This window comes from Periophthalmus magnuspinnatus, chromosome 24 (assembly GCF_009829125.3).
Source record: "Periophthalmus magnuspinnatus isolate fPerMag1 chromosome 24, fPerMag1.2.pri, whole genome shotgun sequence".
NCBI classification, from domain to species: Eukaryota; Metazoa; Chordata; class Actinopteri; order Gobiiformes; family Gobiidae; genus Periophthalmus; species Periophthalmus magnuspinnatus.
Window position 1 is genome coordinate 15,580,571 of NC_047149.1, and position 23,082 is coordinate 15,603,652.

The 23,082-nt window shown below is 38.1% G+C and overlaps 1 protein-coding gene across 2 annotated transcripts; it reads right to left on the reverse strand.

Moving 5' to 3' along the window:
• blk (BLK proto-oncogene, Src family tyrosine kinase) lies at nucleotides 1-4,981 on the reverse strand. 2 transcript variants are annotated; one of them, XM_033990595.2, is made up of 13 exons: nucleotides 4,902-4,981; nucleotides 4,707-4,824; nucleotides 4,602-4,629; nucleotides 4,260-4,353; nucleotides 4,078-4,164; nucleotides 3,890-3,993; nucleotides 3,661-3,810; nucleotides 3,354-3,506; nucleotides 2,800-2,979; nucleotides 2,624-2,700; nucleotides 1,764-1,914; nucleotides 1,161-1,292; nucleotides 1-1,063 (listed from the first exon to the last, which is right to left on the reverse strand). In XM_033990595.2, exons 2-13 carry the CDS (start codon nucleotides 4,791-4,793, stop codon nucleotides 861-863), a joined length of 1,446 nt encoding a protein of 481 aa, XP_033846486.2. In that variant the 5' UTR covers nucleotides 4,794-4,824; nucleotides 4,902-4,981; the 3' UTR covers nucleotides 1-860. The 2 variants fall into 2 exon arrangements, with proteins under 2 accessions (XP_033846486.2, XP_055088222.1); XM_055232247.1 differs by having other exon boundaries at nucleotides 288-1,063; nucleotides 3,354-3,502; nucleotides 3,657-3,810; nucleotides 4,707-4,814; nucleotides 4,902-4,966.
• Nucleotides 4,982-23,082: the final 18,101 nt, after the last annotated feature.

Genomic DNA, 23,082 nt, shown 5'->3' on the forward strand with positions numbered 1-23,082 from the left:
TGGCAGCACCTTTAAATGATAAAGGAAATGAAACAAACACATTCACTTGAAGGTGGTTCAGCGACTTCCCCTCCCCCCTTCAGCTGGGCTCTCTCCAGAGGTTACATCAGTAGGTTTTGCAAAGGCCAAGTTCCACCTACAGTAAACAAAATCCTAGTTTTGATGATACAACAAAATGGGTTTCCAAAATACACGAATATATATCACTTATATTGTTTTTGTTAGGCAAAAAGCTGCTGTGCCTGATCAACATAATGAACACAACAAAGCCACTTATCCAATAGCCAATAATTTATTTTATTTTACATAATTAACTAGAAGATATTTTATGTACAGAACAGATAGGACTCTCCAGCCTCCTGCTCTAAATGTGGTATTTGAGGAACGCTGACGCACACTTCCTGTTTCCTTGCAATCAGGAAATGGCTGGGTTTAACCCCTGCTTGGTGGGGCCATTCTACTGTTATCTTTAAGATATTGTTTCGCCCACCAGGGATCAAACCACAAGATCTGAGGCTTTAGGGCTTCCTGTTGGCATCTCCAGATGAGTTATATGCATGTGCACACCATACTGTATTTATACAGTCCTATGATGTGCACATACAAAAAAGTAAATAGTCGGCTCAGCATCTATATTGTTTGTTTACCCCAAAGTTACCAAAATACATGGCATGACAACATAGCAACTAATAGAAACCTAGAAACCTATAAAGGAGTTTGTAAAATGTGCTTGATTGTAACTCTTCCATTCCAGGGATAACATCTTGAGATTGTCATGTGTCAGATGTTTGTGCACTCAAGGTGCATTCAGAAGTAGTAAACGTCTATTTTGTTCATTATCCAAGGTCATCCAACAGTGGTTATGGATGTAACTCATACTGGCCCTCTGTTGCAATGAGGAAGTCATTGAGAGTGTTTTGTAAAAATTCAAAAGTGGGTCTTGCTACTGCCTCCTCTTTCCAGCACATCATCATTATCTCATAGAGCTCGTTGGGACAGCCCTCAGGACATGGCATCCGATAGAACTTCTCCAGCATCTTCACCACCTCAGGATTGGTCATTCCTGGGCAGAGATAGTGAAAGAACCAGTGAATCATAATGTTTGGAATATAATTTAACGTACAACATCGGTGTATAGTATAATGTTTCTTTCTTTTTACCTGGATACGGTATTCTTCCATAGGTGACTATTTCTGTCAGAAGGATCCCAAAAGACCAGACATCAGACTTAATGCTGAATGTGCCATAATTAATGGCTTCTGGAGCTGTCCACTTGATTGGAAATTTAGCACCTAATCATCAGACAAAACATGAGCAGGCACAGTGAATGTGGCATTGTAAGTTTGTACTTAAATTTGTACATACTGCATAATAATAATCTCAGTGTGGTGAGATTTCAGTGGTTAGTCACAAATAAACATCGCTTGTTTTAATGCAGACATAAGTCAACATGACACAATAGATTGCATGCTTTTAAATAATTACATAACCACACAATTTTGTTTTTTATATATATATATATATATATATATATATATATATATATATATATATATATATATATATATATATATATATATATATATATATATATATATATATATATATATATATATATATATATATATATGCGTGTGTGGGGGTGTGTGTGGGGGTGTGTGTGGGGGTGTGTGTGGGGGTGTGTGTGGGGGGGTGTGTGGGGGTGTGTGTGGGGGTGTGTGTGGGGGTGTGTGGGGGTGTATGGTCTGTGATAAATAGCCAACCTTCTTTTGCAGTATATTCAGACTCAATGATTCGTGCCAGTCCAAAGTCTGCGATTTTACAGTGAAGGGTCTCATTGACCAAAATGTTGGCAGCACGGAGATCTCGGTGGATGTAGTTTTTCATTTCAATATACGCCATGCCCTCAGCTATCTGCAAACAAAATAAATCAATACAAGTTTGTCATTTGTTAACTCTAACATTGGGTTACTCTACCAGACCTCCAGATCTGACAATCTTGAAAACATGAAAACAGAAATTAAGTATGAAAATTGCCCAGTTTCATTATTAGAGTTCAGTCTCGATAGAAATAATATGGTTTCCTGTCCGGATGTTAATAACTGACGTAGCCTGAGCCTTTCACGTTTGGTACATTTGACACACAGCCACAGAAGCCACACACACACACACAACATTTTAAAATTGTTCATATTTATTGGAACGGTTACACAACATAACCCTTAACTCTATTATATTGAAACTACATTTCAGCTGCACTGCTGCTAACATGAATTAGAAATAGTTGTAGCAATTATTGTAGCAGTGATGCCAAACTGTAAAAGAAGGGCTGATCATGTGGAATGTTCCATACCAGCTCAAACTCATATTGCATTTACGGAGTTATAGGAGGTTCTATTGATGGAAAAATACCTTGGAAAAACATGTATTCTTTGAGCAGAATAGACTCTCCAAATATCTGAACTATAACTTGGCCTGGTGGTGTCATCTGCTATCTACATGGAGATAGATCATTTAAAAGCCATATCATGCATTTTGGGCAAAGCATGAGCATTTCTATGGAGAACAGCAGATGGCAGACCATACTAGAATAGTTCAAATTAAAAAAATAGGAGATACTCACCTGGGCGGACATGTCTATTAATTTAGTTAGCTTCAAAGTCTTGCCTTCACTGGTTTTTAAGAACTCTAGAAGACAACCTGCAAAGAACAACATACATATTTTTAAAATCTTTATGATACCAAATTCTTTGGTATCATTTTCTCTGAACACTGACCTAGTTCCCCATTTGTTCTTACCATTTACCATGAACTCGGTCACTATGAGGATGGGTTCCTTGGTGACCACAGCGTGAAGTCGCACCAGTCGCTCATGTAGTAACTGTTTCATCAGATTGGCCTCTTGAAGGAAGGCCTCTGGCTCCATGGTCCCCTCCTTCAGAGTCTTGATAGCCACTTTTTGTGTGTTCTTATAGTAGCCTAAAATGTAAAAAACTAAATAAATAAGACTGAGCATTTTACACTATAATGCTGCAAAATATATCAGAAAATTATTCAAATCACAAAAAAACTAAATAATGTATTGTAATGTTGGTTGTTGAAAATGAAAACGTAAAAGTACAGTTTTAGTCATTGGCCTTGGTATAGTCTGAGTTAAGTTTCAAAGTTAAATCATGTCATTTACAGCTTTGTTTCCATTTTACCTACCTTACTGTCTCCAAAAGTATATTACAGTAATATATAGCAATTATATTATAGACGCATTACTGAAAATAGTTACATATAAACTCCACAGCATTTAGCCCTATTTTACACTAACATTACCCAGGCGGCATGTTAATTTGCAGTCTTACCCATCCAAACTTCTCCAAACTGACCAGCTCCCAGTTTTTTCACCATTTTCAACATCTCCCTGGGGATCTCCCACTCATCTGCAGCCCATGGTAGCTGTGGGGGCCTGGGTTTACATGGAGCAAGAAGCCGCTGACACAAGCCATCTGCTCTACCTATAAACAAAAATAAATAATATAAATTTAATATGCATTACTGTGAGCTCTGACCACAAAAACACACAGGAATTCAATTCAGTTTTCAACTAGGTCCAACTGCCTCTTAAATATAAGCAGCACACACCATTTCAGTATCATAATAAAGACTTACCGTTGTAGTATTTCACCAGGTCCTGCAGGGACACAAAGGTGTTTGTGGGGGTGATGTAGAAACCTCCTTTGTCCAGATTACGGATCTTGTAGTGTTTTACTACATCTCCCTCCTCTGGAACAAGATCTCTGACTGTCAGTGAGAAAGAACCTGTAGAATAGTTTGGGTATGTTATTAATACAGCATTATCGAGTTTTATAAGAGATATAAAAGGAAATGTCTTAGTTACCTTTACAGGTCTCACTTTCTCTGACCAGAAATGATCCAGGCTTGTTTCCTGGAGCTAAAAGAAGTCGCTCGGCTTCTCTTCGACTCACGTCCTTGAAAAACCACCTGTAAAACAAATATAAAACAAACAAACACATTACCACACAAATGCACTTCATTCTGAAGGACATGTATTACTTTTCCACTTACAGTGTATCTGCTCTGGCCACATAATTTGATGGTATTAAACCTTCCTGACCAGTTACCAGTGAGCGGGCCACCCACCACTCTCCATTTCTGCAAACAAACAGTAGTTTATGGTATGGACAATTCCATTGCTTTCAGATGCCACTAAAGTAGTCTATTTAATATTACATATAAGTATCACTTACTCTTGTAAAACCTTGAGTTTCTCTCCCTTTTTGAAAGATAGATCAGTGTTGTTGGTTGCTACAAAGTCATGTTGAGCCACATATTCGTTATTATCTGAAAACCAAAATAGAAATAATATGTTAGTTTTCCTGTTGCTCTTCACATGTTTTAGTGCATAAAACTACTGTGAAATGAAATAGTTCTGAATTTTCTTAATCTCATCTTTTTCCTTTAAGCATGCAAAGGAAGTCAAAGCAGATTGTAATCACAGTGTGCAGCTCTGTTAATTTTGTTATATTGCATGGGACTATTACTGGTATTTTTATCTTATTTTTTTGCTAAATAAAACTTTACATTGTTACCATTTTTATATGCGTTTCCATTTTTTCCCTGTCGACAGAAAGTACAAATAGATCAAAGCAGGTAGATGATATATTGCAGGTGATCTTCTCCTTCGATGTGCTTACTGTGTGATTAGAAGAGCTCAAGGCCTGATGTTTTTGTTTGTTCTTGTTAAAATTGTAATCCTTCTGACCACTGCAAGCACAGCCCATTCTAGATGATTAAAATGGCACCTAACGTCGCCTGGAAAATAATTTTTAAAAAACTAAATAATAATTTCAACCATAAAAGTTAAATTGTGTGAGAGAATGAAGAGTGACCTGTCAGTTTTCAGGCTCTGCTCCTTCTGGATGACAGGTTTAGTACATTCATGCTGCTGCTGACATAATAGGACTGGTAAAAGTTTCTTTATGACAAGTGCAAACCAATGACCAACCTAAAAGAGGAAATGAGATTTGTTGTTGCCATAACAATACAGCAAGAACCCAAAAGAGTAGCGCATTACTGTACTGCATATTTTCTTTAAAAAAAAATAAATTTTCAAATGGGTTATAAACAATTTGAATGAAAAAAAAAAATAGATACAAGTAATTATATTTTCAGAAACAAAAACAAATAAAATAAAATGAAAAGCTACAGACCTTAATCTTTTCCTAGTGACTTATTAGTGAAGTGTTCCAGTGGTGCAGTCTTCTACTTCCTTATATCTCTCTTATCAGCTCAGTTTGCCGCTCTCTCTCTCCCCCTCTCTCTCCCTCTCTCTCTCCTCCTGACATCTCCCAAGGGGGCTGCAAATGAAGCCTAATATTACCGTAACAGTTTAAGTGTTTACACAGGTGATATTTATTTATTTATTATATTATGAAAGTCACTCACTCTCTCTAACTACATAGACCTATTAAACAACTTGACCATTTCAGTGGTAGTTGTTGGTTGTTCGTCACAAACAGAAGAACACTCCAAACTCTGCCACTAGATGGTGCGAGAGTTTCTACAATCATAGAAAATCTGCACAGGTTCTGGACATAATGCTGCATTATCCAATACTACTTTGTACTGCTGATATTACAGTCAATAGTTAAAGTCATTTCATTTTATTTTTGTTTAAGCTGATTAGGTTAAAGCCTTTATCACACGTTTTTACAGACAGTGGGATGTTATTGTATTTAGGGTAGAATATAAAACACTGGTTAACCAAATTAATAATAGTTGGTTATTTAAAGTTGATTCATCTAACCTACGTTTGTTGTGTCGTTCTTCTCTGCGCAGACACAGCACGTTTCGGTCTAAAGTTGCAAAAGTTCTGCTTACAGTTCTCTACTTTTGTATGTTCAGCAGAGGGCGATACACTTTAGGCAAAGAGGCCGCTGCTCTGGTTTGAGGTAAATCTTCGTTTCATCATATGAACTGCAAGAGTCATTTTCGTGTTGTTTTATAGGTCTACTTACAAAATAATAATAATTTAAAAAACAAACAAACAAACAAACAAAAAATCACCAGGGAAATGCATATTTTGCATTAGCCAATGTTTAGAAGCAAAGTAAGTGTGCTGATGTTCATTATTAATGTAGCTGGTACAACGCTTTTGAATTCCACACAATGCAGCTAACCAGGTCTTTCCTTTCTCACACACAATACTCTGAAAGGGACTCCTCATAATCCATGGAAACAACTAACACTAAACAATATGCCCTTGCATACTTTATAGCCTCCTACTTACCAAACAAAAATGAATACTTACCATATTAAATTAATAAAAGGGCTTTTAAGGAAGAAACAGCTTCAACATAGTTGCAACATGCAAGTGCAAGGGACAATAAATCTTACAGCACCGGATGTGTTTGCTTCCTATGGGGGGCTTTATACAACACGTAACATGGGGATATTACTCTCTGGGCAACACTTCACAGGTTTTTGTTTGGACCACCTGTGCGCTGTGTGGGGACTGTGCTGTAGTTCAGTAAACACAAGCTGCAGGTGCACGCTGAGTGTTATTGAGTGAATCTGGTTAGTAACTGCTCCCTCTCTTTACACTCTCTTCTCTGGTTTTCCATCAGGCCTTGTTTGGTTCCCAGGGCCTGGCGGATGCTTGTGTACAGCTCGACTGGGGTCCCCCGACATTGCATCCTGCCTACAGACGGAGCATAAGTGGCCCCACAGGATAACCTGAACAACGGTGGGAAAGAAAGGGAGCGTGGGTCTCCTTTAGTTATGCGCGCTGCTGGCCGATGGTGAGGCCAAAGCGGACATGCTGCCCACTAGTGCATCATTAATAATGTGAGTATGCACAGCGCACGACTGTAAATCTTCCTTTGTCAATATGCGACTTTAAAATATAAACTTACCATGGGCTTCATGGGTATCAGAAAGGACAGCCAGATAACCAGATCATTTAAAATATTATACACACATCAAACACAATAAATATATACAGAAAATTGCTCTAAAAGAAATAGGCTTAAAAAACCTTAATACTACAAAATACAAAATAAATAAATACATAAATAAATAAGGAGACGATTTTTACACATTGCAATAAAATATTAATAGATGACTTAAGGTAAGGCACTGCAGGTGGGTGGGAGAAAACATTTACATTGGTACATTTGATATCTTATTACATTTTCTGTAAACTAGAGCTTACTGAAAATTGGCATAAACAAAACAAAAAACATATTTTCAGAACATTAATAAATTTGGTTTAGAATAATTACACATTCTTCTTAAATTTAAGATTTGAAAGTGTGGTGTGTTTTAGGGAGGTAGATACTTTAAGGGTGTGATCATGCAGAAAAATGCACTTTGAGAAAATGTCCCATCAAGTAGATTAAACAAACGTATAAAATCTTAAGGTACTGGACAATGTTGTTATTTCCAGGTAAAACATTTTATGTTGAGAGAGCAAGCTAACCTCAAAAAAGAGGGGGAAAAAAGAAAAAGGGAGTTGCTTGTTTTGCCTGTCGTGTCACCTTAATATTATTATCACCACACTTTAAACACACATTGCCACTCAATTTGAATTCCCTCCAAATTCACAAGAGGCCCCTCTTGGACTTCCTGCCAGTGTGGGAACCATTTCTATCGTCTCTCACACATCAAATACAAGAAGGTCCTGATCTCCCTTTTGGCTTTAAAGAGTAAGAATCAAAAGCAGGGGACAATTGAACACTTAAAAACATATTCAGTAGGCACATCAGCTTTCCTCTGGGATAAGAGTGATGCACATTTCCTTAACTTTTACTCATGTCATGTTAAGATGTCACCTCAGCATATCTTTTGTTTAAAATGGGATTACATTAGATGTACTAGTATAATAATAATGAAATCGTATCATAATTACTTCACCAGTTCTTACAAAGACCAGTGCAGCTGTGAAGGGATGGGTTGCACTGAGGTAAACATAGCTGAGGGAAAATCCCTTATTCTTGTGCTCCGGATGACGTTCCTCACTCCTCCAATGTTTACTGTGGAAATTACAGAATGCCAGCAAGCAGGTGCTTCCTCAGAAATTTTATTTTTTAAGATGAGTGCATTAATCTTCTCAAATTCAAAAACATCTATTCACATTTTTATTGTATCTCTCTTTGCCTCCATGTTTCTTTTGCTCTAAAATTTCATCTCATTATGTTGTATTTAGCATACTCAGTTACACTTTCATGTTGGTATTTTATGTAATATGCAAAGGTCATTGCTTGATGAGGTTTTGTTACTAATACCTGTTATTCATCATCCTTCGGGTCGTGGCATGCTTTCAGCCAGTATGACACCAATTACACAAGTCACATGAGCACTAGAGGCCGTGAATATACATTTCACTAGGACACATCCATCACTTCTGTCACTGTAGCAGCAGAGTGAATACAATGGAAGTCACATCTGACAAAATTTCTTATACCAACGCTGCTGACATCACTGATAAAAATAGTTTGACCCATGAATAAACCTCTGAACTCTGAGCTCTAAAGAAGGAATGTTTAGAGTTGTGTAGCAAATTACTGATAATTCATACCATCCAAATAACACAAAGTTTTAACATTTCATTTATTTCACAATGAAACATTACAGTACATTGAGTGGTGCAGATCACCATTGTGACACACATAAATATATTTTGTATCCTTTCAATAAGGACTATGAGACTGTGCAAGTAATAGCTTGAAATGGCCTCTGTTACTGTACAGAAAAGTGACTTGTGTTTTGTTTTTTAACATAAAGTGACTTGGTTGACAGTTTAAAATACATAAGAATTATCAATCTCACATAGCAGAAAAAAGTGCAACATATACTAGAAAAAGTATATTATGTAAGTATATATTTTTGTATACCCATATGTGCATAATAAAATATTTCAAGTAACATTCTGCAGTTCATTCAAGAAAGACATGCTGAGATTTCTTTTTAAATCCCAAATTATTATCAGCAAGTTAATATTAGGTGTAAGAATATACATTAATTTAAAATATCAATTTATGTTTTTGTTTTTTGTTTTTTTTTGTGTCTGTTTTTAGTGTTTGTTAAATCTAAGGCTCAATCTTATATTGTAATCTCAGGGACATGTTTTCATACTGTAGTTATATACATTCAAGTTTTATAAATATTCCACATTGGCGCTATTTCAGATTTGAAAAGTTGTAATATTATACAACTAATTAGGCTAAAATATTTAATAAACAGAACAACCTAAAACCACATTGGTTCATAGTGCAGTATGGTCATTATATTGTAGCTTCAAATTGCAACTTGGTTTTCAGTTCATTGTTTCTTAACAATCACAATCATGGTGTAGTATCTTCATTTTTCCTCATAGTGGCTATTTCATTTTCAGAATCTTCTGCATCTCCATCTTCACCGTCTGCAGAAACTGCTCTCTTTTCAGTTTTCTCTAGTGTGACATCAGTTTCTTTAGGCGCATCACCTTTTTCATTTTTTTCTTGTCCTTTATCAACCAAGACTTCAGTAGAGTTTTTAGTCTCCTCTGTTATTTTTTCCTGGTCATCATCATATTCTTCAATGTCTTCCAATTTAGTTTCTTCGTTTGGCTCGTTCTTCAGTGAGATTTCTTCAACATTGTCAACAGCATCAGGCTTGACCTCTGTGACCTCTGTCTCAGTAACGTCCTCTTCCTGAGACTCCTCTGCTTGGCCATCTTCCTGTTTTTCATTGTCAAAACTAGAGTCATTAGTGGTTCTCTCATCATCTGTTTCACTTTGAGATGTGGCATCATCTTCATTCTCTTCACTATCAGCAGATTCATTTTCTTCAGTCTCTTTTTCTTCTATAGTCTCGTCATTTTGTTCTGACTTAGATTCAGTGCTTTTTTCCTCATCTTTATCAAGTGACCCGTTTACGTCTTCTGGATTATTTTGCACTGTAGTGGCTTTTGAGACCACCTCATCTGCTGATCCACAGTCACTATCTTCTTTTTCATTTATGTCTTTTTCATCATCACTTTTGACAGCACTTGATTCAGAAATGCATCCATCGTTTTCATTTTCTGACTGAGGTTCGGGTGTTTTGGAATCATCATTCTCCTCACCTGCTTCGTCAGTCTCTTCAGCTTCATCACTCTCACTCTCATTCACAGACTCATCTCCACTCGTAACAGGAGTCTCGTCGTCATAATTTTTTCGTTGACTTTCTTCTTTCTCACTTGTTTTCTTGTCTGTCTCATCATCTTTTCCTTCCTCCTTGACTATTTCTGTAGCTTCTTCTTCATTCAACTTTTGTTCAGTTTCTGCATCTTCTGTCAATTGGGTTTCATTGTCAGCATCATCCTCACTTGCAGACTCATCCCCGCTGGTGACAGGGGTTTTGTCATTTTCATCATTTGAATTGGCATCTACATTTTCACACTCTTTGCTTACGTTCTCATCAGATTTTTGCTCAATCGTTTCAACATTTTCGTCTTCAGGTGGCTCAGGTTCTTCATCAGTGATATCTTCTTCTTTTGCATCATTGCTTGCTGTGTCATTTTCATCTCCACTAGTGACAGGTGTTTTCTCCTCCTCTTCCTCATCCTGGTTTGTTTTAGTGTCACTTACAGTTTTTACCTCTTCTTCATCCTCATCAATGCTGTTATCCTCTTTTTCTTGGCTAACCTCATTGTCACATGTATCTTCAATGGAGGATGCTTTTGTGGGCTCAGCAGGAGGTTCTTCTGTATTCTCTTCTACTGAAGGATTGTCTTCGTCTTTGGTGCTAGACTCGGCCACTTCTGCTGTGTAATTTTCAGACTGCTCTTGAGTTATGGAGGTCTTGTCTTCATCTTCTGATATATCTTCATTTTGGACTTCATGAGGCTCTGTATTGTTTTTTGCAGGTTCATTGACTTCTTCAGTAGGGTCTTCTTCATCAGACTTTTGTTCAATTTTATTTTCATTATTTACATTTTCTTCATCAGAATCCTGCACAGTTTCTTCCTTTGCATCACCAGCTGTGGCAATATCATTTGTAAACTCATCTCCACTGGTGACAGGAGTGTCCTCTTCTTGATCTGATTCATTGGCATTTTCTTCAGCTATATCGCCATTCTCCTTTTCACTTTTTTCCCCATCAGTCTCCACATCATTTGCATTGTCGTTGTCAATGCTTTCACAAGGAGGCTCATTATTATTGTCTTCTGTTGCATCTTTCTCATTTGCCTCCTCCTCTTCCTCATCATCTTGCTCATCTGAAGCCCTTTCCTCCTCGGCCTCATTGATGACTTCCTCAGCTACTGACTCAGCTTCGTCATCTTCTCCTTTTGTTTCCTCTTCAGCTTCAGATGGATTTTCTGTTGTGTTATCGTCAGCCTCATTAGCATCCTCTTTTGTTTCATTTTCGTCATTTTGTGAGTCCTCAGTTACCTCATTACCTGTTCCCACATCTTCATTTGGTGCATTTTCTGCAGAGATCTCCTCTTCTTCCTCATCTGCTGACTCTTTTTCTTTTGTTTCATCTGCTGCTTCACATTCACTTTCTGTTTTGTCAGCTTCAATAACATCTTCTTTCATCTTATCATCAACCTCAAATACTTCCTCTTTCACGTCATCATCTTCACCATTTTGTGAGTTCTCAGTTACTTCACCTGATCCCTCACCTTCATTTGCTGCATTTTCTAGAGCAGTCTCCTCTTCTTCCTCCTGTTCCTCATCAGCTGACTCTTCATCTCCTTTTGTTTCATCCGCTGCTTCAGATTCATTTTTGTCTTCTTCAGTAACATCATTTGTGTTATCATCCACATCAATGGCTTCCTCATCTTCATCATTTTGTGAGTTCTCAGTTACGACATCACCTTTTCCCTCAGCTTCATTTGGTGCCTGTTCTACAGAAATCTCCTCCTCTTCTTCTTCAGTATTTAACTCTTCATCTCCTTTTGTTTCATCTGCTGCTTCACATTCATTTTCTGTTTTATCAGTTTCAGCATCATCTTCATTCATGTTATCATCAACCTCATTTGCTTCCTCCTTTGTTACATCTTCATCATTTTGTGAATTCTCACTTACGTCATCATCTCTTCCCTCATCTTCATTTGGTGTATTTTCTGCAGAAATCTCTTCCTCCTCTTCCCCATCAGCTGACTCTTCTCCTTTTGTTTCACCTGCTGCTTCTGATTCATTATCTGTTTTGTCAGCTTCAGCAACACCTTCTGTTGTGTTATCAACAACCTCAATGGATTCTTGCTTTGTTACTTCTTCATCATTTAGTGAATTCTCAGTTCCTTCATTCCTTGTTCCCTCATCTTCATTTGGTGCATTTTCTACAAAAAATTCTTCTACTTCTTCTTCAGCATTTGACTCTTCTTCTCCTTTGGTTTCATCTGCTGCTTCGGATCCATTTTCTGTTTTGTCAGCTTCAGCATCATCCTCATTCGTGTTATCATCAACCTCATTTGCTTCCTCCTTTGTTATATCTTCATCATTTGGTGAATTCTCACTTCCTTCATCACCTGTTCCCGCTTCCTCATTTGTTGCATTTTCTGCAGAAATCTCTTCCTCCTCAGCTGACTCTTCTTTTGTTTCATCTGCTGCTTCTGAGTCATTATCCATTCTCTCAGCTTCAGCGACCTCAGTGGGTTCTTCCTGTGTTACTTCTTCACCATTTAGTGAATTCTCAGTTCCTTCATCACCCTCGTCCTCATCACCTGTTTCCTCATCTTCATTTGCACCATTTTCTGCAGAAATTTCTTCTACCTCTTCCACATTTGATGGTTCTCCTTTTGTTTCATCCACTGCTTCGGAATCATTCTCTGTTTTATCATCAACCTCAAGGGCGGCCTCCTCCTTTGTTTCATCTTCATCATTTTGTGAGTTTTCAGTTACTTCATCACCTGTTCCCTCATCTGCATTAGATGCACTTTTCGCAGAAATCTCTTCTTCCTCACCAGCTGATTCTCCTTCTCCTTTTGTTTCATGTCCGACTTCAGATTCATCTTCTGCGCTGTCAGCTTCAGCAACATCTTCATTTGCGTTATCATCATCCTCAGTAGCTATCTCCCTTGTTTCATTTTCAACAGAAATCTCCTCCTCCTCTTCTTCTTCTTCTTCTTCATCATTACTGTCAGTTTTATCCTCATTAATGTCTTCAGTTTCTTCTCTTTTGTCAGAGCTTTCAATTTCAACTTCAGCCTCATCTTCTGTAGCTACATCCCCGCCCACATCCTCTTGTGCATTTTTTGATTCATTAGAAGCCATGTCTTTCTCACTTTCAATATTTTTGTCTGCAACTTCCTCTGCATCTGCATTTGTTTCTTCTTTTGCTTCAGATTGCTCCTCACTTCTGACTTCAAGATCACTGGCTTCATTTTCCTCATCTTGAGACTTAGTGGCATCAGTGACTTCATCTGGTTCATTATCTGCCTCCTCCTCTTCCTGATCTGATTGAGTGTTGCTTTTAGTTTTTAATTCTTCTCCATCTCCCTCATCATTCCTGTTATCCTCTTTTCCTTGTCCAGCCTCATTGTCACTGGTTTCTTTAATGGATTCTGCTTCTATGGGCTCTGCAGGAGATTCTTTTACATTTTCTATGGTATTGTCTTCTTCTTTGGTGTTAGACTCTTCTTCACATATAATGTTGTCAGAGTTTTCAACCAACTCATTTTCAATTGTTGCTTCACTAGCTGATAATTCATTTGTTTCTGTTTCATCATCTTCTCCTGATTCATGTTCATCGTTGTGTTCATTTCCACTGATGTCTTTCTTTTCCTCCTCTGTCTGGAAGTCCTTGTTGTCATCTCCAAACTCACCTGTAGTTTTGTCCTCCTCAACTGTTTCTGCCTCTGTGTGTGAACCTGCATCAGATTCATCAACTTTGGTGGCATCAAACTCCTCCTTTTCCAGTACTGCATCATGTTTAGTAAGTTCCTCATCAGCAGGATGATCCACTGAAACTTCATCATTAGTTATTTCATTGTTTTCATCTGCTCTAGAGGAACAAGTCTCATCACCCTTAATTTCATTCTGGCTTGTAGTTTCTTCCTCATCATTATCGTGCTCCATTTCCCCCACATTATCCTTTGTATTTTCAGTATCATCTTTATTAATCTCATCCTCAGCATCATTAGTGCATTTTGCCTCAGTTTCTACTTTTGCAACATTTTCTTCTTCCATTGGTTCATTCACTGTTGTACTTATATCAGTGTTATCTTGACCAATAGTAGTAGTTTCCCTCTCCTCTGTTCCATCAGTGATAGACATTTTTGTTTCATTTGTCTCTTGTGTAGCACCAACATCTTCAGATTTTTCAGATTTACCTTCCAGAGTCTGAACGTCTGGTGCATCGGCTCTTTGTGTTTGAATACATGTTTGACAAGAACATTCGTCATTGTTTTCACTGCGCTGGTCGCTGTAGGATGTGCCCGTGGCGGAATCCTCACTTATTTCTTTCTGTTCAGAGGATTGTTTGTGTCTATTTCTCACCAAATGCTGTCCCTCTTTCGGTTCTTTTGGAGGTCTTGGAAGACCAGATTGGATTTTTATCTTATTAAGTTCTCTGTCAATACTTTTTTGAATTTTGCCGTGAATTTCGCCTCTAAGCTCATTAATAATAAAATCAACCTGTTCATTGTCCTCCAAATTCCATCTAAATTTAAACTCTTTCATTGCATTGATGTAATGTTTCATAAACTGTTTCTCAATCTTGGTCAATAATGTGAGGGCCCACAGAGGATCCGGGTCATTGAAAATAATTTTGGCTAATTCTTCTCTTTTAAGTGAACATGGACTTCCAGAGCGGGAAGCTTCACTTTCCTCTTTCAGAGTTTGGCAATTGTCCTGTCCAGCAGAGGATGGTGTTTCTGGTAGGTCTTTGTGACTTTCATAGTCTCTGACTGTATCATTGGTTACTAGGTCATCTTCCTTGTGTTTATCATCTTCTTTTTCATCCTCATGAGTTGTAACATCTGGATGAAATTGTTCGATATTTTTGCCATCACTACTTTTTCCAGACCCACTGTTGACGTCAACACCCGATGATGATGTATCTACAAAATGGTGCTCGTCAGCTTTGCCTGTTCTAGCATAGTTACAATCTGCTGGATCAGAAAGCCACAAAGACTGAAGAATATTCATTAACTCTTGATATTTTGCATCCTTTTCATTGGCGTTTTGAGGATGGTGGTCTAGTAACTGTAACTTTACAAGACAGTCCAAAAGTCCTTGGGCTGATGTGCTCAGCTTACGTCCATACACTGGTGAAATTTCTGGCATGCTGTTACATCTGTCAAGCTTTGGATTGAGAAGAACTTTCATCACTTGAACAGATGACTGGAAAATCTTAGAATCATCATTATTTTGAGAAAAATCAGCAGGTGATGTCTCATTGTTATTGTCACTATCTTCATTGTTTGAATGGCCAGTCTTTTCCCCATTACAGTTTTCATTATAATCTTCCACTTCACACATATCACCCTCTGTTGATATTGTTTTTAGCCACTGATGTACAACCTCATTTGGTGACGCATTTGGTAGACTTGAAGGAACCAGGTCAACTTTTTCTTCCAGTGGACCATTTGTTAGTTCCTGGTTGGATGTTTCCAAAGCTGCAGTTTCATAGTCTTTGGGAATCTCTGAACTTGACAATACTTGTGAAAGGTCACTTTCAATTGACTCTTTTTGAGAACTTTTAATGAGAGATACATTTTCTTTCGGCGCATGTGTGTTCTCATTTAATAACTTAGCAGATTTTTGTGATTTATTTGATTTATTTGTCAAATTTGACTTAACAGATAAAGCACTTTTGGATTGTACTTCACTGTTCTTTTCTTTAGTTTTAGATGCTGTTGACTTTTGTGAACGAGATTTAGAGTTTGAAGATAGAGCAGTTTGTGACCTGCCATCAGTTTCCTCAGCAGTTTCTGGATTTTTAGAGACTTTTGACTGGATTGTTCTTGTTGACTCATTGGATTTATTTGACTTGGCATTAACAGACTTAACAGACATTGAAGAAACCGAGACTGTTTCAATGTCATCTGTTTTCATCTTATTTACATCAATTATTTCTGTGGTCTGACTGACTTTCTCTGACTTTGAAGACTTTTTGGAGGCAGAACTTGCTGCTCTGCCATGCTTTTCTTCTTGTTGAATATTTGAGAGTTGCGTCTTATTGGATTCAACTGATTTAGATGATTTCCTAGACTTGGCTGAGGTTGCTGACAATGCACTGGAAGATCTTTGATTTTCTGGTTCAAGAGTCAATTTTGATTTATTAGATTTGACTGAAGAATGGGATTTTATTGACACTATACTGCCATTTTCTGCCTCATTGTATTGGTCCACCATCACTGAGTCTTGTGTGGGTCCTGTCCTCACAGTTGAGCATGAACCATTGTCTTCACTGTCGTTACCTTCTTCTGACATCGCTGAAGTCCTAGACATTTTTGATTTTGCTGAAATACTTGACTTAACTGTAAGGACTGAGCTTGTCCGTTCGTGGATTCCTTCATCCTTTTGATCTAACACTTCTGATTTCTTACTTTTGTTAGACCGATTTGACTTTGTTGATTTCACTGATATAACACTAGGGGTCCTTTCAGTTTCTTTATTAGTCGATTTGTTAGACCTTGCTGATATGGTGGATGCTGAGCTTATTGCTCTGTCTTGAACTTCTGATGTATCAGTTTCACACGCACTAATCGTAATAAAGGTAGATGCAAGTGATTTCATTTCAGCAGAAATGTTTGACTGGATCGAGGAAACTGACATTGAACTTACTGACCTCTCGCTATCTATATTTTCACTTTTTGATTTGCATGAACATGTGCTTGCTGGCCTCTCTTTATCATCTAAGGCATCTGCTGTATTTGTCTCTGGATTATCTGAAATTGCAGTTTTGACAGATTTAGCTGACATAGCACTTTCTGTCCTCTTTTGAACATCTCTGGCATCCGTGGGTAAATTGTCATGAGATACCTCAGTAATGTTTGATCTCACTGATTTTATTGAAGTGCTGGACTTTTTGGATTTTTTGGATGTGGCACTTGTTGGTCTTTCTTCAGATTTTCCATCCACCGTATAATTGGACTTAACCGACTGAACTGACAGTGTACTTTCCCATTCTTCACTCTCTCCTACAGTTTGTTCCTCATCATTGTCCACAGGTTTTTGACAGTCGTCACATACATTGGACTTTGTTGTAGATTTATTTGAAATGACACTGGTGGCAGTCTTGGTAGATGCAGATGATTTGTGGGAAACGTTTGATTTGGCTGATTTAACTGACAGACTACTCGAAGCTCTCTTTTCAGTCTGTTCTTGTACGTTTAATCTGTCACTGACCTGAGATTTTTCTGAGCTTCGTGAACGACTTGACTTGGCTGATTTGGATGACATTGAGCTTTTAACTCTTTCTTCACTTTCCATCTCAATATTACCAGTACTTTCAGAAACTGTTACCATTGCATTAGAGTTTGTTGATTTGTTTGACACAACACCTCTCTGTGTGTCGTCTAATGCACCAGAGTCTTCAATTGCATTTATTGAAGAAATATTTGTTGTGTTTGACTTGACTGACGTAACTGATTGTTCTGATTTGATTGACAGGGTTTCAGTACAATCAACAGCCTCCTTGTTGGATTTCACAGATCGATTTGACTTTGCTGACTTTGCAGACTTTACTGACAGCTTGCTTTGTGCTCGTCCTTCTGAGACTTCATCAGCAATTGCAGTTTGAACTTCGCTAGTGGGCTCAGACTTTGTAGATGTTCTTGACTTTGCAGATACAGTAGACTTAAGTGACATTGAGCTATTTGCTCTGCCTAGTTCCTCATTAGCATCTTCAGCATTTGTATCATTATTTCCTGTGGATGATTTCACAGAACTCGGAGGTCTTTCTGTGGTGGTTGCGGTCTCGTTTACATCAACTGTGCTTGACTCTCTTGTATCTGTCACTTGAGTTTCTTCTGCTGGTTGGTCATCGTCCATTTTCAAAACATTTGATTTTGATGATTTAACAGACATGACACTATTAACCCTCTCTTGATTTTCTTTTTCTGAACTAAGAGAGATTTTAGATTTTTTAGATCTTGTGGATGTATTTGATTTGGCTGACATCACACTTGGCCCTCTATCATGATCATTCATCATCTGCTCCTTACCAGTCTCATTTGACATGTTGTGTGGACTTTCCTGTGATGTTGAGTTATTTGATTCTGTTTCATCTTCAGCCTCTAATGGGATATCTCCAGCTGACTCATTTGCTTTATTATTCTCTGAATTCTCCTCTTGATCATCTTGTTCATCAACCTTTTCAACCTTTTCAGAATCACAGGAACCACATGAGGGTGTTTCTTGAGTTTGGTTGTTGGAGTTTTGTATAGCTTTCAAAACCTCTGTTTCTGATAAAGTTGATGTGTTCACTGAATTGGCACTTTGTTTCTCTTCTTTTGTACACTGTGGTCCCTCAGACACATCGGTTGTGACTGACATGGCACTTTCTACATCGTCTTCTACTTCAAATGTGCCTGGACTTTGTGCTTTGCTATTTTTAGATATGTCACATTGACATGGATACGACTTTTGGGAATTTTTGGAGGTAGTAGATTTATTTGAACCAGTAGAATCTCTGTCTCCATGGTTTGGTGGTGTGTCTCCATTTGTTGAACCTGGCCTTGATGCAGAGAGATTAGTGACTTCCTCTTCATTTTGATCCTTTGCCATCTCTTGAGCCACACTGGCAGGTCTGTCTTGTACTGTTTCATCTGTGGAGGGAGGGTGCTCCATGGATTTGGGTGAGTAGGTCCCATTTGTAATAGTGCAGTACTCCACAGCTTCAGTTGCCTTAAAAATTTGCTCAGTCTCCACCATATGTTCTGAATTGTCTTCACTTGATCTTGATATTGTTTTTCTGCTTTCAATTGTTGTTGTTCTGGAGACCTTCGTCTGGGCAGATGCACCTGAGCTGCAGGATTGTGCTCTGTGAGTCTCCCTGCTGTCGTTGCAGCCTGGGTGTGTTTTATAGTGTTTCACGTAAGCTTCATTGTGTTCATTTGCATAGATGTCCTCAGATTCTCCATCAAGTATATGATTGTGTGATTTCCGAAGATTACAAGATCTCTCATTGGTTTTTCTTACTTGTGTCGACCAATGTAAGGTTTGATCGTTCTGAAGACGGAAGCGCACTTTCATTTCCATTGATAAGCTGCCATCTTTATTCACACAGATGGTTTTCTCTACGTCGTCTTCTTTTAGTCTGTCTTGTGTGATGGGACTCGAGTCATTCTTAGGTGACTCTGTTCCATCTTCTGACTCGGCTGAAGACACAGAGTGCTTGACTGGGTTGGGTGCAGAATCTACCTTCGATTTGGCTGTTTTACCAACACAGAAAAAAACAAATATATTCTAGTTAGTTTTCTTTTTTTCTTTTTTAAGAAACACCATATTTAGGGACAAAACAAATTTACATACTGTCATAGCAATCTTCCAGGTGCGATTTTACAAGATTTGGAAGTCTGTCATCAGATGTTTGGGTAAAAATATCTGCAAATCTAGGATGAGACGGCTCTCGTCCTACACACACGAGCACACTGGGGCACTGCATCAGACCCTGGACAGTTTCAATCTGAAAAAAAGAAGGGTGATTATATTTTTAAATAGGTTGTTAAAAGTTATGTCTAGTCACGACTTTTACACCAAGCATTTTTAACTATTAGACTTCAATTAGAAAATCACCCAATCAACTGCATTGCCAAAATAATATTTACAAAATTATTGCCTTTGTGAATTGAGGTCAAGGTAGTCCCTTCATTAGATCAATGGAGCATTACATTAAGCTGAATAAAGGCCGAGGCTCCAGCAATGACTCAGGAACAGTTAATGACCCTAATCCAGGATGAGCTCTGCATGTCTTCACCAGATGACATGCAGAGCTCATTCCTGCAACGGTCAGCTGCAACTGTCACTGTGTTTGGAACAAGCATAAAAAGGATTGGATCTTTTTAAGGAAATGACATAATGTATTTTGAAACATTTTGAAACAGTGTGTGTATTCATAGCACTCCATATTATTATAGTGCCTATTATATTTTCTATACTAAAAAGTCATATGCATGTTGCTGACATATCGTAATCCTAAAACACTCCATAAAGACTTCTGTTGACAGAGCTTGCCTGAGTAACACATTTTGATGACAGTGCAGTTGTGTAAAAGGCAGATGAATGGCTGTATCCATGGTCACAGAGCAGTGGTGAAGATAATTAATTGCCGGTAGAAGACAGTTTTCTGAGATGCTTGTTGGATCAAATGAAGAGAGTAGAGTTTCTTTGCTGACCCGCTTCCTCTTTTTCAAAAATAGCTCTTATCTGAGCAAGATAAATGTGGTTTAGAGACATCACCGCAATCTAAACGTATGTGAGATATTTTTTTTTTTTCATTTTCACAGAGACGATCTGCCTTTATTGATTTATGCAAATTAAAGAGGATGCAAATGCAACATTATAACATTTTTGCTCCATTTAAGTATTATTTTATAGTTTTATAAAATTGTATTTTATAATCATATTCTAGAACAAGGCTTATCATATTAAAATACATGTAATAATTCCTGATTGAAACCTTTGCTGATTTACAGAACTAGTGGTAGTGAATCTAGTATCTAGTAACATCAAATTGAGCAGATGAATGAATGAAAGATATAAGATGCAGAGCTTTACCTTGCGTCCCTCCAGAGTGTAAATTTTCTTGATGTGGTACTCCATGAGTTCTGAGGCCTCCTCCAGAAAAAGGCCCAAACTGTGCAGACCCCTCTGGTGCAGAACAATAGTTTTCCTGCATGATGGGTCGCTGTTTTTCACCAGCACCACCCTCTTATGGTGTCTGTGGTGATGGATGTGATGGTCCTGCCCTGGTTCGGCCTCGTGGGGCTGCTCTGGTCTCCGGGGGATGTGCAGGGGATGGTGGAAGTAGTATGGTGCATGGTACAGAGGCTCCGGCATCTCCGGGGCTGGGACATATCTGCACTTGGAGCACACACAGCAGTCCTCGTCTGGGTTATAGTAACACGCCACGCCAGGCGCGGGGATCCGGGGAAACCTGCTGGCGTGATGTCGGCAGTAAAATAAAGATCTATGAACACTGTCTCTATTCACACACTGGAAGCACTGGAAGTGGTGTCTGTGAGACATGTTATAATCCTTTGACAGTGGTCCCTCAGCTACTGAAGAAGAGCGACCTCAGGGGAGAGGGTAAAATGCTCTGTGAATTCTACAGAAGACTTCCCATCAAACATCTCTCCACAGCGAATGTACCTAAAAGTTAACAAATAACAGTCAATACCATTACAGTATAAAATCACAGCATTAACACGATTTAATATAGTGTATGGAACCATATGTACCCTTTACTATTACAGTTATTTGCAAAGCAATAAATAGAAATAGAAGAAAAAAATAAAACATTTTTCTACACATGCATAAACTGCTTCTGTGTTTTGGCTTTCATTCGTCCTAATAAAAATGGCCCATAAAGCAGTATACCCTGCAGACCATGGTTGTTACATGTTGTGAGGATAAAGCAGTACAGAAATAAACCCTGACTTAAAATAACAGGCTTATGGTGTGCAGCAGTGAAAGTGGACATTACCTCAGTGATTGTCCCTGTCACAGGAGGACACTGAGCCATCTTTTCAGCGTGTGAGCACAGATTACCTTTAAGAAACAGAAATATCTCCAATAAATACAATGCAATGGAATTCCAGTGCATTCAGACCAGTGTGAAAATTCAAATTGTATACTGTACTAAAATGGGCTAAGCTTGACTGACATGACCAAAGAGCATGTTTGGCAGACATCTGTGTTCTGCATTAGCATTGTTCTAAAAATTACTGGTAAGAAACATCTCTTATATGATTCGATGTAGTGCCTGCTGTAATGTGTATTTTTGTATAATCATTCTTTTATGGCGTTTGCGCACCAAACATGCTTTAATCAGGACACAATGTCTGCAGAGCACTTAAACAACATCACAATTGAAGCTCAAGTTTTGAGAGAGCATTCATACAAAATTATATTGCCATGACAGTGGCAGGCATCCATGGGACTGAAAGTATAGTTAAAAAATAGCATAAAAATCACCAAAGCAGCAGATGAGTCTATAAATCACGAGGCACAAAGTCTGGCTAAACTGAGTATTTTCTCATTTAAAATATGGTTAACACAAGAAAAAAAAAAGCTTCCATATACAAACCCTCCAATGTTAGATGAAGTTAATTCTTTGGGGCCTCTGCTCTGTGCAGTACCAGTTGTCAGTGAAGATTAGGATTGCGTTGTCACACATCATACAATATTCAGTTTGCCTAATGCCCAATGGAGAATAAAAGATGCTAAAAACTAAACTTAGCATTCATGTGAAAGTATTCTGACACTATAGTGTGATAAATTATATATTATTTACTACTAGTGACCTTGCAGCTTACTGGCATATTTGACAGCTCTTTTGTGTAGAAGTATTTTTGTGAACCATTATTTTTGTGAACCATTATATGGATATTTTTTTCAAAAACAGTCAATCACCCATAGTGCTATATAGGCCCCTGCCTATTTACCTTTAAAAATATGACATCGTCAAACTCTTGAAAATGAAAGCCAAACTAAAATGTACTCACCTGATACAAAGCTGCACATCCCACATTACAAAACACCATCCACAAACTTCCAACCACAGTGTGATGTGGAGGCTGAGAAAAACCGTCCAGTTGAAGCACCTGTGCAGCAGTGGTCTGTTTGGTAATCACATACATGCGCCGCTAAGGATAGAAGGAAAAGCCTTGCTAATCACTCTGAGATTGGCTGAAGCTGCTGAGGCTTTGGACACATGACTTGAGTGGCACTATTGCATAAATGGAGTTTACCAAACTTTTAGAAGACAAATGTGACAAGGCACGATCCCACAATAGATTTAAAATTACCTAAATTTACTTGTCTATATCAGTCTAAAACAAGATATTACAAACTGAAAGGTACACTATGTATGTCTGCCATCTACTTGTTTCCATGGAGACAAATAGGTGGCAGACAAGTAGCAAGAATGTTC

Excerpts from the sequence above, each read along its gene's own strand:
- blk (XM_033990595.2), bottom strand. The coding sequence starts at position 4,793 with ATGGGCTGTGCTTGCAGTGGTCAGAAGGATTACAATTTTAACAAGAAC. Across the intron at positions 4,354-4,601 it reads TGGAAACGCATATAAAAATG|ATAATAACGAATATGTGGCT; the intron begins GTAACAATGTAA and ends TTTGGTTTTCAG. Across the intron at positions 3,811-3,889 it reads AGAAAGTGAGACCTGTAAAG|GTTCTTTCTCACTGACAGTC; the intron begins GTAACTAAGACA and ends ACTATTCTACAG.